Source organism: Apium graveolens, chromosome 10 (assembly GCF_009905375.1).
Source record: "Apium graveolens cultivar Ventura chromosome 10, ASM990537v1, whole genome shotgun sequence".
In the NCBI taxonomy this organism is placed as follows: Eukaryota; Viridiplantae; Streptophyta; class Magnoliopsida; order Apiales; family Apiaceae; genus Apium; species Apium graveolens.
Window position 1 is genome coordinate 236,427,493 of NC_133656.1, and position 13,660 is coordinate 236,441,152.

The window sequence follows — 13,660 nt, forward strand, 5'->3', positions numbered from 1 at the left end:
TTATCATTTCAAGCATATTTTATATTGTTTGCTGAGCATTTCTTTCGCTCATACTTGTTTATCAATCTAATCTTTCAGCTAAGCCAGCGCAGGCTTGAGATCCAGGTTTGGTCAGAAGTCGAGTGCTTGTAAATAGTGGTGTGTATTCCAGGTAGACTGTTTTGGGACGCTTGGATAGTCTAGAGGTTTGTAATAAAATTTGAATAATCTGTAAAACTAATTAGACTTATGGTTTGTAATAACACTTGATTTGTATTAGTGCCTGTTCCATACTATAACATGTGATCGATCCAGTGCAGGTAGAGAGGTCATATTTATTATATTATTCCGCTGTGATTATTTTATTTTGGTTTATTGGCTAGTGACCCCCAAATCTAGACCCCTGATTTGGAGGGCGTCACAGGTTGGTATCAGAGCTACAGGTTATGGTCACTGAAACAGGCTTAGGATTGTCATAGGTGAGTCATAGGAAGATCATATAAGATAAGTGCGTGTAGTTTAGCTCTTATAAGGTTAAATTTAGGTTATTGGGTTGGGTTATAGTTAAGTTGTTTGGGTTTCCTGTTTTGCGTTTAGCCTTAGGCCTTTGTGTTATTGCCCTGCTATTTTGTTGGTTTTGAGAATGGTAAGAAGTGATGAAAAGAGGTTGGAAGGTTGTGTTGCGACCCTATCCATTGTTTGTCGGTTTATTTGAGATTTTGAGTAAAGGTTAAAAGGTTTGGAGAATTCTTCATCAATTTTCTTTGTGTTATTATTCTCGAGATGATAAGCAGGATTATGTGATAATGATGTCGCTTGTGTTAATATGGTAGCAAGTTTATGATATTTTGGGGAAAAGATAATACTTGAGAATTTTGATATACTAAAGAATTGCTAAATATTTGACACAATGCTTGATAGATTATTATATATGTTGCTTGTTTCTTACCAGATTAATGGCACCAAAAAGGAGGAATAATTCAGGAGAGGATCGTACCCAGAGTTGTACAGATCCAGCGATTATCCAGATGTTGGGACTGATGCAGCAACATATGTTACATCTTACGCAGCAGCAGCACCACCTGCAGTGACTTTTAAGCAGTTTCAAGCTGTGAAGCCACCTGAGTTCAAGGGAAGTGCTGATCCCGTGGAAGCCAATGCATGGCTCAAGGAGATGGAAAAGGCTTTTGAATTAGTCGGAGCAGGAACTGAACAGAAGACCAAGTTTGCAAGCTACTTTCTGAAGGGCGAGGCGAACTATTGGTGGGAATCCACACGAACATTGGAAGGAGGTGAGTTTATAACTTGGGAGAGGTTTACTGAGCTATTTTTGGAAAAGTATTTCCCAAGGTACATGAAGAACCAAATGGAGATCAAGTTCTTGCACCTGACCCGGGGTGATCTTACTGTGGCTGAGTACAAGGCTAAGTTTACTGAATTGGCAAGGTTCGTGCCAGACCAGGTTGATACAGATGAAAAGAAAGCAAGAAGGTTTGAACAGGGATTGAAATTTTGGATTCAGAACAGAGTGGCCATGTTTGAGTTGACTTCATATGTGGCAGTGGTTCAGAAAGCAATGGTGATCGAAAGTAAGAGTGACATGTCTCAGAAAGGAAAAGATGGGAAGAAAAGGAAGATAGAAACTTCAGAAGGAGGTCAGCAACTAAGTAATTTCCAGAGCCGTTTTAACAGAAGGCCAGAGTTTCAGGGTAATAGGAATATGGGATTCAGAAGACCACAATTAGGAAATGAAGGACAAGGCAACCATTTTCAGAATTCAAATCAGTAGAGGCTCAATCGTCCACCAGTGCCAGATTGCCAATTTTGTGGTAAAAAGCATTTTGGGAATTGTAATGCTAATATGACGTGTTCAAGTGCGACAGGAAGGGACACTATGCTAATATGTGTCAGAATCCGACTCAAGGTCAGAATTTGGGAACTGGTTGTTATAAGTGTGGGAAGCCAGGGCATATTTCCAGAAATTGTCCAACACAAGGTATAACAAGTAACATACCAAGGCTTACAGGTGCTCCATCTCAGAGTGTGCCAAGGATTGAAGGACCACCAGCTCAACCCAAAGCCAGAACATTCAACATGTCTATGAAGGATGTTATTCAGAGTGCAGATGTGGTTGCAGGTACGCTTCCAGTCAACTCCGTAGATGCTAAAGTTATATTTGATTCTGGAGCTACAAGGTCATTTATTTCTCAAAGTTTTGTCGATAAGCTGCATTGAGAAGTTAAGTTGTTAGAACAAGCATTAATGATAGAGTTAGCTAATAAGAATCAAGTTCCCGTCGACCGAGTGTGCTCGAGGTGTGACATTGAGATAGGAGGACATCATTTCTATGCCAACTTAATACCTTTTAAGTTAGGAGAATTTGATTTTATCTTAGGAATGGATTGGTTGTCAGAAAATAACGCTCAGATTGATTGTAAGAATAGGAAAGTAAGACTTCAGGCATTGGATAGCAGAAAGAAGGTGGTATTTCGAGGGAAAAAGCAAGAGAAAAAGTTCTTAACGATAGCTCAAGTGAAGAAGTTATTGCGTTAGAATTGTGAAGCGTATATGGCCCATGTGGTAGACACCAGCAAGGAAGTTCCAGCACTAGAAGCGATTCCAGTTGTCAATGAATTTCCAGATGTCTTTTCAGACGATCTACCAGGATTACCTCCCGATATAGAAATTGAATTTGCAATTGACCTAGCACCCGGAATAGAACCAGTTTCTAAAGCTCCGTACCGGATGGCACCAGTGGAGATGAAGGAATTGGCAACTCAGCTGCAAGATCTCTTGGAGAAAGGAGTTATAAGACCCAGTGTATCCCCATGGGGCGCACCAGTACTGTTTGTCAAGAAGAAAGACGGGAGTATGCGACTATGTATCGACTATCGAGAACTGAATAAGCTGACTATTAAGAACAAGTACCCGTTGCCGAGGATCGATGATTTGTTTGACCAATTGAGAGGCGTTGTATGGTTTTCTAAAATAGATTTAAGATCTGGATATCATCAACTGAAGATCAAGCCGGAAGACATTCCGAAGACCGCATTCAGAACCAGATATGGGCATTATGAGTTTCTAGTGATGGCATTTGGATTAACCAACGCACCAGCAGCTTTCATGGATCTGATGAATCGAGTATTCAAGAAGTATTTGGATAAATTCATGATCTTGTTCATAGACGACATCTTGATCTATTCTAAGATAGAAGAGGAGCACGCAGAGCATTTGAGGATAGTTCTGGAGATACTGCGACAAAAGAAATTGTACGCAAAGTTTTCCAAGTGTGAATATTGGTTGAAAGAAGTACGATTTCTTGGGCACGCGATTAGCAATAAAGGAGTGAAAGTGGATCCAGCAAAGATTGAAGCCATAATCAACTGGGAGAGACCAAAGACACCAACGGAAGTACGAAGTTTCATGGGATTGGCAGGTTACTACAGAAGATTCGTGCAAGATTTTGCAAAGATAGCTACGCCGTTGACAAAGCTCACCAGGAAGAACCAGAAATTTGAATGGGACGAGAAATGCGAGGAAAGTTTCCAGGAATTAAAGAATATATTAGTATCTTCTCCAGTACTAGTCTTGCCAGATGAACAGGGAAATTTTATAATTTACAGTGATGCATCATACAAAGGATTGGGATGTGTTTTGATGCAACATGACAAGGTGATAGCCTACGCTTCAAGACAGCTGAAACCTCATGAAGAGAAATATCCAACGCATGATCTGGAATTGGCAGCTATAGTGTTTGCATTAAAGATTTGGAGGCATTATTTGTATGGAGAAAAGTGCGAGATCTACACGGACCATAAAGTTTAAAGTATATCTTCACCCAGAAGGAATTGAACATGAGGCAAAGAAGATGGCTCGAATTGATCAAGGACTACGACTGTACCATCAACTATCATCTAGGTAAAGCAAATGTGGTGGCCGACGCTCTCAGCAGAAAAGAAAGGTTAAGCATGATAATTTCATCCGCGGAATTGATCAAGAAATTTGAGAAGCTTGAAATAGAGATCAGTACCCCAAGTATGTCTACAGAGGTATTGTGTGCAATGTCTTTTCAACCAGAACTATTAGAGAAGATAAGAAGATGTGAGGAAGAAGTAATAAGCCATGAACGAGACAATTTGACAGGAGAAGAAATATGGACTCAAAAGGATGATAAAGGAATATTAAGATTTTCTTCCAGAATATGGATACCCAACGTAGCCGAGCTGAAAGATGAAATTCTTCGAGATGCTCACAACTCCAGATATTCAATTCATCCCGGAAGTACGAAGATGTACAGAGACTTAAGAGAAAACTTTTGGTGGCCAAGCATGAAGAAGGAAATTGCAGAATGGGTAAGTAAGTATTACACTTGCCAGCGAGTCAAAGCGGAACATCAAAGGCCCAGTGGATTGATACAGCCATTGGACATTCCAGAATGGAAGTGGGAGCATATCACAATGGATTTCATAGTTGGATTACCGAGGACCAGGGCAAATCATGATACTATTTGGGTTATTATTGACAGACTGACGAAGTCAGCGCATTTTCTTCCTATCAACGAAAGATTCTCGATGGATAAATTGGTACGGTTATATCTTAAGGAAATTGTGACACGACATGGAGTTCCAGTATCCATAGTTTCAGACAGAGATCCTCGATTTAATTCAAGATTTTGGAGAAGTTTTCAAGATTGTCTCGGAACGAAGCTGAACATGAGTACCGCGTATCATCCGTAGACAGACGGCCAAAGTGAAAGGACGATTCAGACTATCGAAGAAATGTTAAGGGTATGTGCTCTAGATTTTGAAGGAAGTTGGGACGAACATTTATCATTGGTTGAATTCTCCTACAACAATAGCTATCATGCCAGCATTGGAATGCCGCCGTATGAAGCTTTGTACGGAAGAAGATGCAGATCTCCAATATATTGGGAAGAAGTTGGTGAGAGAAGATTTTGGGTCCAGAATTGATCCAGCAGATGAAAGAGAAAATAGAACTCATTCGGAAACGATTAGTGGCAGCTCAAGATCGTCAACGCAAATATGCTGATCCTGCCAGAAAGGATATAGAATTTGAAGTTGTGAAGTAGTGCTATTAAAGGTTTCGCCTTGGAAAGGTTTATCAAGATTTGGAAAGAAAGGAAAGCTGAGTCCGCGTTATGTTGGCCCTTTTGAGATTTTGAGGCGTGTGGAAAAGGTTGCTTAAGAGTTAGCGTTACCACCTCACATGCAGCATATTCACAAAGTGTTCCACGTGTCAATGTTGAAGCATTATTTTCCTGATTCGAATCATGTGATAGAATACAAGCCAATCGAGATTCAACCAGATTTGTCTTTTGTAGAGCAACCAGTGCAGATTTTAGATAAGAAAGAAAGAGTGCTTAGGAATAAGTCTGTATCTTTAGTGCGAGTCTTGTGGAGGAATCCCAAGGTTGAAGAGTCGACTTGGGAGTTGGAAAGCGAAATGTGATCCAAGTATCCTCACTTGTTTTCCTAGGCTGATTCTGAGGACAGAATCCTGTTAAGGGGGAAAGGATGTAATAACCGGGAAAAATTATGTGAATATTATATGTTAAATAAATAAATATTATGTGTTTTATAAATTTAAAGTAATTATTGCCATAATATTAGATGTCATAGCTGTTATGTGTGTTTCTGTACGGGCTAGAAAATTTTTCGATTGATTAAAATGTGTTTAAACTGCAATTAAATGAATCTATATGCAATTCGAACTCGTATTTATTTGCATATTTATTAAGGTACTAGTTTTATTTCATTTTACGCGTGTTTCAATGCATTTTATGAGTTATCGGGCTTTTCTGATAATTTAGAGATCGTTCCTGTTTTTCAAAAAAATCAATGGACCGGGATCCCACCGGGACGACAAACCCCACAAAATATGTATTTTTATTTTTATAAAATTATTCGTATTTCAAAAACCCTTTATTTTTGTATTTTCGAATTATTCGCAATTTTGGAAAATTTCGACATTAATTTTGTATTTTATCATTTTTAAAATTATTCCCCGTAATTATTATTTTGGGGCCCTAATTATTATAATTAGGGGATAAAAACACCCTTAATTAATTTTGGGGATATAATTTTATGTTTCATATAAATAGTTGCAGATTTATTTATTTTATTTATTTTTATTAAAAATTTCAGATAATAAGAAAATCAAGAAACTTGTTCTTGGGGGTGTTCTTTAGCTAGGGGATTGAATCTCAATTTTGGAAGTGATTCTGAACTCCAAACTGTAAGTATAGGTAACCAAAACGATGGGATTTTGATTATCTACCTGTTTTAATCATCAAAAACAGTTCAAGATTCGCAAATTTGAAATTTTGTTTTTAGGGTTCTTGATCAAGAATTTGGGGGTTTGAATTCTGGGTATTGTTGAGTGTTTCTAATGATTATAATAGCTTTGCATGATTAGAGTAATCAATTCATTTCAAAATTATACTCGTTTTATTGCTAGGATTTTCGAACCATGTTCTTGGTTTTTGGATAGTTTTATTTTCGATTTATGTACTGTTAATGTTAGTTCGATTGATTGTGGCTATATGAACTGATTATATGAGTCCAGAGCTCTATTGTCATGAATAGATCGTTGAATTTGGTGTCCAGTTGTGTGTTCCGCGATTTTCCGGTGTTGTCGCCGGAAAATTTCTTGATTTTGACCGGTTAATGAACCCTGTTGTTTGATTGATGATGTTGGTGTGGTTTCTGAATTTTTGGGCTCGTGTTATTGAATATTGCACTGAAAACACGATCAAATCGGGCTGTTTTGGCCGTCACCGGAGCTTGGCCGGAAACGGTGCCGGTCACCGGTTTCTGCACTTGGTCCGACCAGTTCTTGGCAGGACCCGACTGTCCCCTAACCCGACCCGGTTGGTTTTAATTCCAACCCGGGTTTGATCCCTGAAACCCCAACCTCCAATCCCCAATTATGTTTCTCAGTTTTGATTTTTAAAAATATTTCAAAAAAACCCTTTTTTTATTTTCAAAAATTATTTTATTTATTTCTAAAATAATTTAATTATTATTTTAAATACTAAAAAAATTATTTTCTTTAATTATTTTCAAAAATACAATTTGATTTAATTATTTATAATTCATTTTAGTTAATTATTTATGAATTTAATTAATTGATTAAAAATCAATTAATCAATTAATTTTAGTTATAAATAGTTAAATAAATATAAATTATTTATAATTAATTCAAATAATCTCTAAAAATTATTTTAAGGTTTTAAAAATTATATTTTGGTATTCAAAAAAATCAATTAGTATTATTATTAATTGATTTAAATCTATTTATTTCTTATTTTATTCATAATAATTAAACCGTTCGTCCGTTTAATACGAAACGAACACGTACAGACTCAGAAAAATATTGCGCTTTCAATAAAAATACTTTTAAGCCCTAATTTCTTTTGTATTGCAATGTCATTTGATTTGTGTATTAGTTTGAGTCAGTATTTGATCGATAAATGCTAATATTGATCTAATTTTCATTTTGAACGCAGTGAGACGTATCTTTTAACGATCTGACTTATGTATTACATGAATTATGTGATTATGTGTTATACGAATGTCATGATTATGTGCTACGTGAAATGCATGCTATATGTTTATAGTTTTAAAATACCATGCTAGTTATAAACGATCGGGTAGATGTCAAGACGTATAGTTACGTCGATTGAGTTTGGTTCTGTCTATTAAGATAGTTCTTTTGTTGATAGAATCGAGTAGCAAGGAGTGCAGTCAAGTGTTAGACGAAGATAGTAGCCATCAGTTATAAGCTGAGTTATAGTAAGAGGTTATCGAGCTTACCAGGCAAGTACCCCTAACTTCACTTATTGTTCAAGTGACGTTTAGTTTGAATCATATTATGCAAATATTATATCTTCATTTATCATTCAATTGATATTGTCTCTGAATTATATTCTTTCAATTTCCAAACTATTCTAAGTTCAGAATAGTTAAACGTTTTATATATTTCGCTATAAATCACTCTATATAGTGGAACATTGAATTGGGATTAGCGAATAACTAATTGTTCTGGTTATTTCGCCATCGATTGTTGAGATAACTCTGGACCATGAGAAATGGAGAGATATATGGTTAAGGATGTCCTTTGATTCGGCTTCTTTGATCAAAATATTTTATGGATTGGATGAATGCGTAAGTGACCGGGACGGACGGTCCAGCGGAGAGCTATTTCTATGTGTTATATGAAATATTATGACACCATTTTTGCCACAGGCAGGTATATTGCCTTTTTATTTGAGTACTCGTATTTTGGGGACATGTTTTATGAATCATGACCTTGTGTTATCACACGGGCTGATCAGCATGTGATAGTACGTCCGTCGGAGTTAGATTTCAATCTAAAAATTATTGTTTATTATTGATAGCTTGTGAAGCTTTTATTATTGATCAAATATTACTGATTTTTATCCTGTTGTTCAGTTATTATCAGAATGTGGTTTATCATTTCAAGCACATTTTATATTGTTTGCTGAGCATTTCTTTCGCTCATACTTGTTTATCAATCTAATCTTTCAGCTAAGCCAGAGCAGGCTTGAGATCCAGGTTTGGTCAGAAGTCGAGTGCTTGTAAATAGTGGTGTGTATTCCAGGTAGACTGTTTTGGGACGCTTGGATAGTCTAGAGGTTTGTAATAAAATTTGAATAATCTGTAAAACTAATTAGACTTATGGTTTGTAATAACACTTGGTTTGTATTAGTGCATGTTCCATACTATAACCTGTGATCGATCCAGTGCAGGTAGAGAGGTCATATTTATTATATTATTCCGCTGTGATTATTTTATTTTGGTTTATTGGCTAGTGACCCCCAAATCTAGACCCCGGGTTTGGAGGGCGTCACAGGATACACCGGCCATAATGTTTCACTGCGACAGGTGAGTGATACCGCAATGAAATATTGCGGTTTGTGTATCTCATCCAACGAAAGTCGGGGATAAGTTTCCAATTTATGAACATACCCAACACTAAAACTGAAAATAGTTGCGGTATATGATGTCAATAAATCAACAAACCATACTAATTCAATGATTTCTTATTCAAAATCAGAAATAGTTGATCCTTTTCCATGACAAGAAGTAAGAAGACCATAACAGCCTCACTTTTACAGTTCCTAAAGAGAACTATATGTATCAAATTTCTAGAAGAAGAATAATGCTAACAATATTCCCATACATAAATTTTCACCACTAGCTTCAATTCCCTTTTTATTAATCCCTCTCATCATCACATCCCATTATGGATAATAATATTTATGAATAATAATATATTCCCCTACAAGCATTTTCCACCATATCCAGCATTTCTGAATAATGCTTGCTTTATATCTTCTGAACTCATATTTTTTCCTTGCTCCACTTCCTATATATATCAACAACACAACATTACAAATACATGTGAGATTATGATTTGTATGCTGATTACGAAAAAATGAACTTACTACTCGACCAAAAACGACGATTTTTTCCCGTCGTAAATGGCTCAATTACGACGATTTCAGTTCAAAAAAACCGTCGTAAATGGTCAGATTTGTTGTAGTGAAAGTTAATACGAGTACCTCTAAACAAGAAGCACGCATTCCAAAGTCACTGAAGCAGCTGATAACACACTGTTGAATCTCAAGACCTAGTGCTTCTAATGTAGTCACAGTTGATAGTAACAACCCTGGCTTATTAGCACAACACATTTCAATTTGAGTGTCCATGTTCCTCCTTTCCACAGCAAACTGCTCATTCATATAAAAATGCCAAATTTATATTATTACCATGATTTTAGGGGGAGAGAGGGAGAGAGAGAGATGTTTCTCCTTTCTACAGTAAACCATAAAATGCCACATTTATAAAATTACTGTAATTAGTGTGATTTTAAGGCCAGAGAGAGAGAGAGAGGGAGAGGGGGAGGGGGAGAGAGAGAGAGAGAGAGAGAGAGGTACATACTTTTGGAGAATTTCTGACAAGAACTTCATTAGCCTTAACATCTTTAAAGATGCTAGTTAAGCTTAGCTGATGGTGATGATCATTAATGGAGCCAGTCTCATTTTCTTCTTGCAGTTTTCTAATTCTTTCCAGAAGTTCATTCATGTAGTCTATAGTGTCTCCAAGTATAGATGTCCTATCCATCTGTACAGTAATTTCCAAGTGGACACAAAAGTGTAGCAAATAAAATTAGACCCTACTAACTACAAATCTCAAGATTCTAGTAAAATAATTCTTGAAAACCATTAACACACAAAAACAGAAACATACTTATAATGGAAAAATTCCATATCATTCATCTGATTATCGTTTGCTGTAAATTCTCCAACAAGTTTATCCAATTCTTGCAACACACATTTTCATCTATTCAAACTCACTCTTAGAAAACTGTTAATTTAGTAACCAGTCCATTTAAAACGTTACGCTGTCAGAAAGTCCCCAACAATATTTTACGCTATCCAACCAAAACTAACTAATTTTCCAAATTTTCATCTAATTCTTAAAAAAACCAAATCCAATCGAAAATTTTCGACCGAATCGGATTAAAGGATTCCAAGATTTTCATGTAGTAGTTATAGAAAAATGACAAGCACAAACATGCACACACAGAAGATGAACATATAGTACCTTGCTTATCTTAGGAACAACAGATCTAAGCATGGAAAGCCGGTCATTGAGGCGCTTCCTTCGTCTTCTTTCAGCCATTAAATTCTTCGAAGGCTGTCCATCAACTTTCTTGATTTTAGTCTTTCTATCCACATTGCTACTACCACCCATGTTAAAACCTGCAGGGACTTGAGTAGCTTGAAATGGCTCCATTTTACAAGAATCAGCAGCCGCTTTTACATCCAAATCATCCATAATCGACAGTAATGAATACTCTTCTTGACAAGGAAAGAATGGAGGTGTATCAAGCACATTGTTAGAAGAATCAGTGTGTTCATCTCCAAATGGACCGCAGAAGTCACTAAAATTTGTTGAAGAATTGAGGGTTTGCTGATATTCATTAAATGGAACAGTGGAAAACTCATCAAAACAAGTAGTGTTTTGAGGAATGTTAGGAAAAGGCAAGTAATTCTCAGTAACACAAGAATATCCATTGTAGAAATCATCAGATCCTGTTGGAATAAGATTGGTGTATGGTTCCCATGGCTCACTTCTATAAGCTAGAAGCTCTTCCAAGAAATCATGACCAGTATATTCCATCTCCAACATAAAAACACACACACACTTATTGGACTTGAGATGCTTAGTTACACAAGGAGGAACCTTGATAATATATTTCGAGAGATGAAGCTAGTGGGCTAATATATATAGGAGTGTTTATTATATTGATATTAGTACATAGAAGGTAATTGGCATATCTTATGGCCTTTATTAAGAAAGTTAGATAATACTTGTTGCCACATATTTTATCGCGTTTATTACAAATGTTAGAGATTTTTACATGTTGTGATTTTCTCACCTTACACGAACTAGCTATGAGTCCAAGGCCCTTTATTACAAACGTTAGAGATTTTTACATGTTGTGATTTTCTCACCTTACAATAACTAGCTATGAGTCCAAGATCCTGTTTGATATTGCTATTGTAGCAGTAGCTTTTTGGTGAAAAGATGTCATAAAGATATTGGGTAAATTCTAAAAGTTGTTGTCTGGAAAAGCGTTTTTGGTCCATACTTTTGGAAAAAGCTATTTTCAGCTTTTGCAAGAATTAGCTATCAGTTTTACCATCAAACCTTTTTAAAAACATTAATTTTATATATTATATCTAAAAATATGCATAAATTAAAAAAAGTTACCAAACATTATCTAATTTTCCTGACAGCATTTTTTCCACCGGCACTTTTTCTTACGGCACAACAATTTTCAACAGCACTCTCAAGCTACAATTTACCGTATATGAATTTAATTGGGAAAAAAAATTGTGAATCCAGCATGTTGTCTATTTACACTTGATTTATCAGCAGGGTTTTTGTCTATTCACAAAAAAACTATAACAGACGGATGGTTAGTAACAATTATTCGACAGATCAACGTATGTTGCAACAATCACCGTGGTAGAAGTGAGAACCCTACTTAAACTAACTATGGACCTGGAAAAGGAGGGCATTACTTGTCATATTTGCACCAACTAGGCTAATTACAAAGCAACTGGAATTATATAACTAAAAAAAGGAAAATTTTATTTTAATATTGCTGTTCATGTCTAGGTGATTTCATGTCTTTTTCACCGAAATCTGGTATATCAAACAGACATAATATAAAAATTGTACCGATTCTGAGAAGTTTGACTTGCATTTCTGTCTGAAACGAAAGGATGGAGTTTAGCTTCAGAGACCATGTCAGGTTCTGTATATTCATCTAATACACTTGCATGTTCATCACAAATACATAAAAATCAAGCCTCCATCGGGTTAATTTAACTTCATAAGAACTTATTCTTTTTGCAAGCACATATATGGTGTGAATGTTCAATACATATACTTTTTGTCATAATTGTTTGTCTGAGAGTGCAGTTTACTGCTAATTAACATAAGATTTATACTTCTGCAATAAATAAGGTCATTTATGATGAAAAAAATCAAATTATGATAAAATAATTAATCATAAGATAGCTTATAATTTTATTGCAGTGAAACTCATTGCTTAAACTTACGATTAGATTTTAAATTTTCTGATTGATTAAAAATAAACAAAAATTTCCTGTGATAATTGGACCATTTACCACGATTTCATTGCAAAAAATTGTAACAAATAATCTTGTTTATTGTAAGTGTTACAAAATAAAAGGGATGCATATATGAGGACCATTTACGCCAAGTGAACTTATTTTTTAGGTGTGTCTATCAAAAGAGAAACTTATAATTTCATCCGTTTAGGGTTCACTCTATCTGTATTTATTTGTCATGTTTAAAAATTGATCAATTTTTGTCAAAAATAAAATTTATGAGTTTATTATTTTAAAAATTGAAAGACAAGTATGAAAATTGATTAAATAAAGTTTTCATTAACAATAATTTTTTTACATTTCTCTCATTATTTAATAAGTATATAATTTTAGTTAAATTTTAGTTAATTTGACCACCAATTAAAAGTCAAAATTAAACAACTAATTAGATATGAATATTATCTACGTTCAGATTTTATGATCCAATACAATTTCGTGTAAAATTCAGATTTTATGATCCAATACAATTTCGTGTAAAATTCAAGTATATTAATAAATTTTCAAGAAGAGTCGATGTGCTCGAAGTTTCAAAGTATGCTTATGAACTCCAGTGAACATGATTTAGTCTAATTTTATCAACTGGGAGGAGCGAAGGGAGTAATCTATTATCTACATTAATGCAGGAGAATATATTGTCAAGTTCAAATCGAATTGAAACCAAATTCATATAAATTATTCGAGCTTCAGTCAAATTTCTTTAAAAATTTAAATCAACTCGAATTTTTTTTTCAACCCAAATTCTTATTCGAACTCATATTCATATGAAACTGAGCTGAGTGGAGATCGAGTCCGCATGTGGTTAGCATCACGATCCTAACGTATACAAGTAAATTTTATTTTATTTCGCTAATTAATTAAGCACTCACACACTGATAGTTCAAATCTTGACATTTCGCAAGATGATAAGAGCTCTACAATATTTCATTG

General features: G+C 35.2%; 1 protein-coding gene across 1 annotated transcript; it reads right to left on the reverse strand.

Annotated features, from left to right (window-relative positions):
- Positions 1-9,049: 9,049 nt before the first annotated feature.
- Positions 9,050-11,336, reverse strand: LOC141689327 (transcription factor bHLH93-like). The gene is made up of 4 exons (XM_074493587.1): positions 10,632-11,336; positions 9,966-10,148; positions 9,587-9,754; positions 9,050-9,390 (listed from the first exon to the last, which is right to left on the reverse strand). Exons 1-4 carry the CDS (start codon positions 11,217-11,219, stop codon positions 9,304-9,306), a joined length of 1,026 nt encoding a protein of 341 aa, XP_074349688.1. The 5' UTR covers positions 11,220-11,336; the 3' UTR covers positions 9,050-9,303.
- Positions 11,337-13,660: the final 2,324 nt, after the last annotated feature.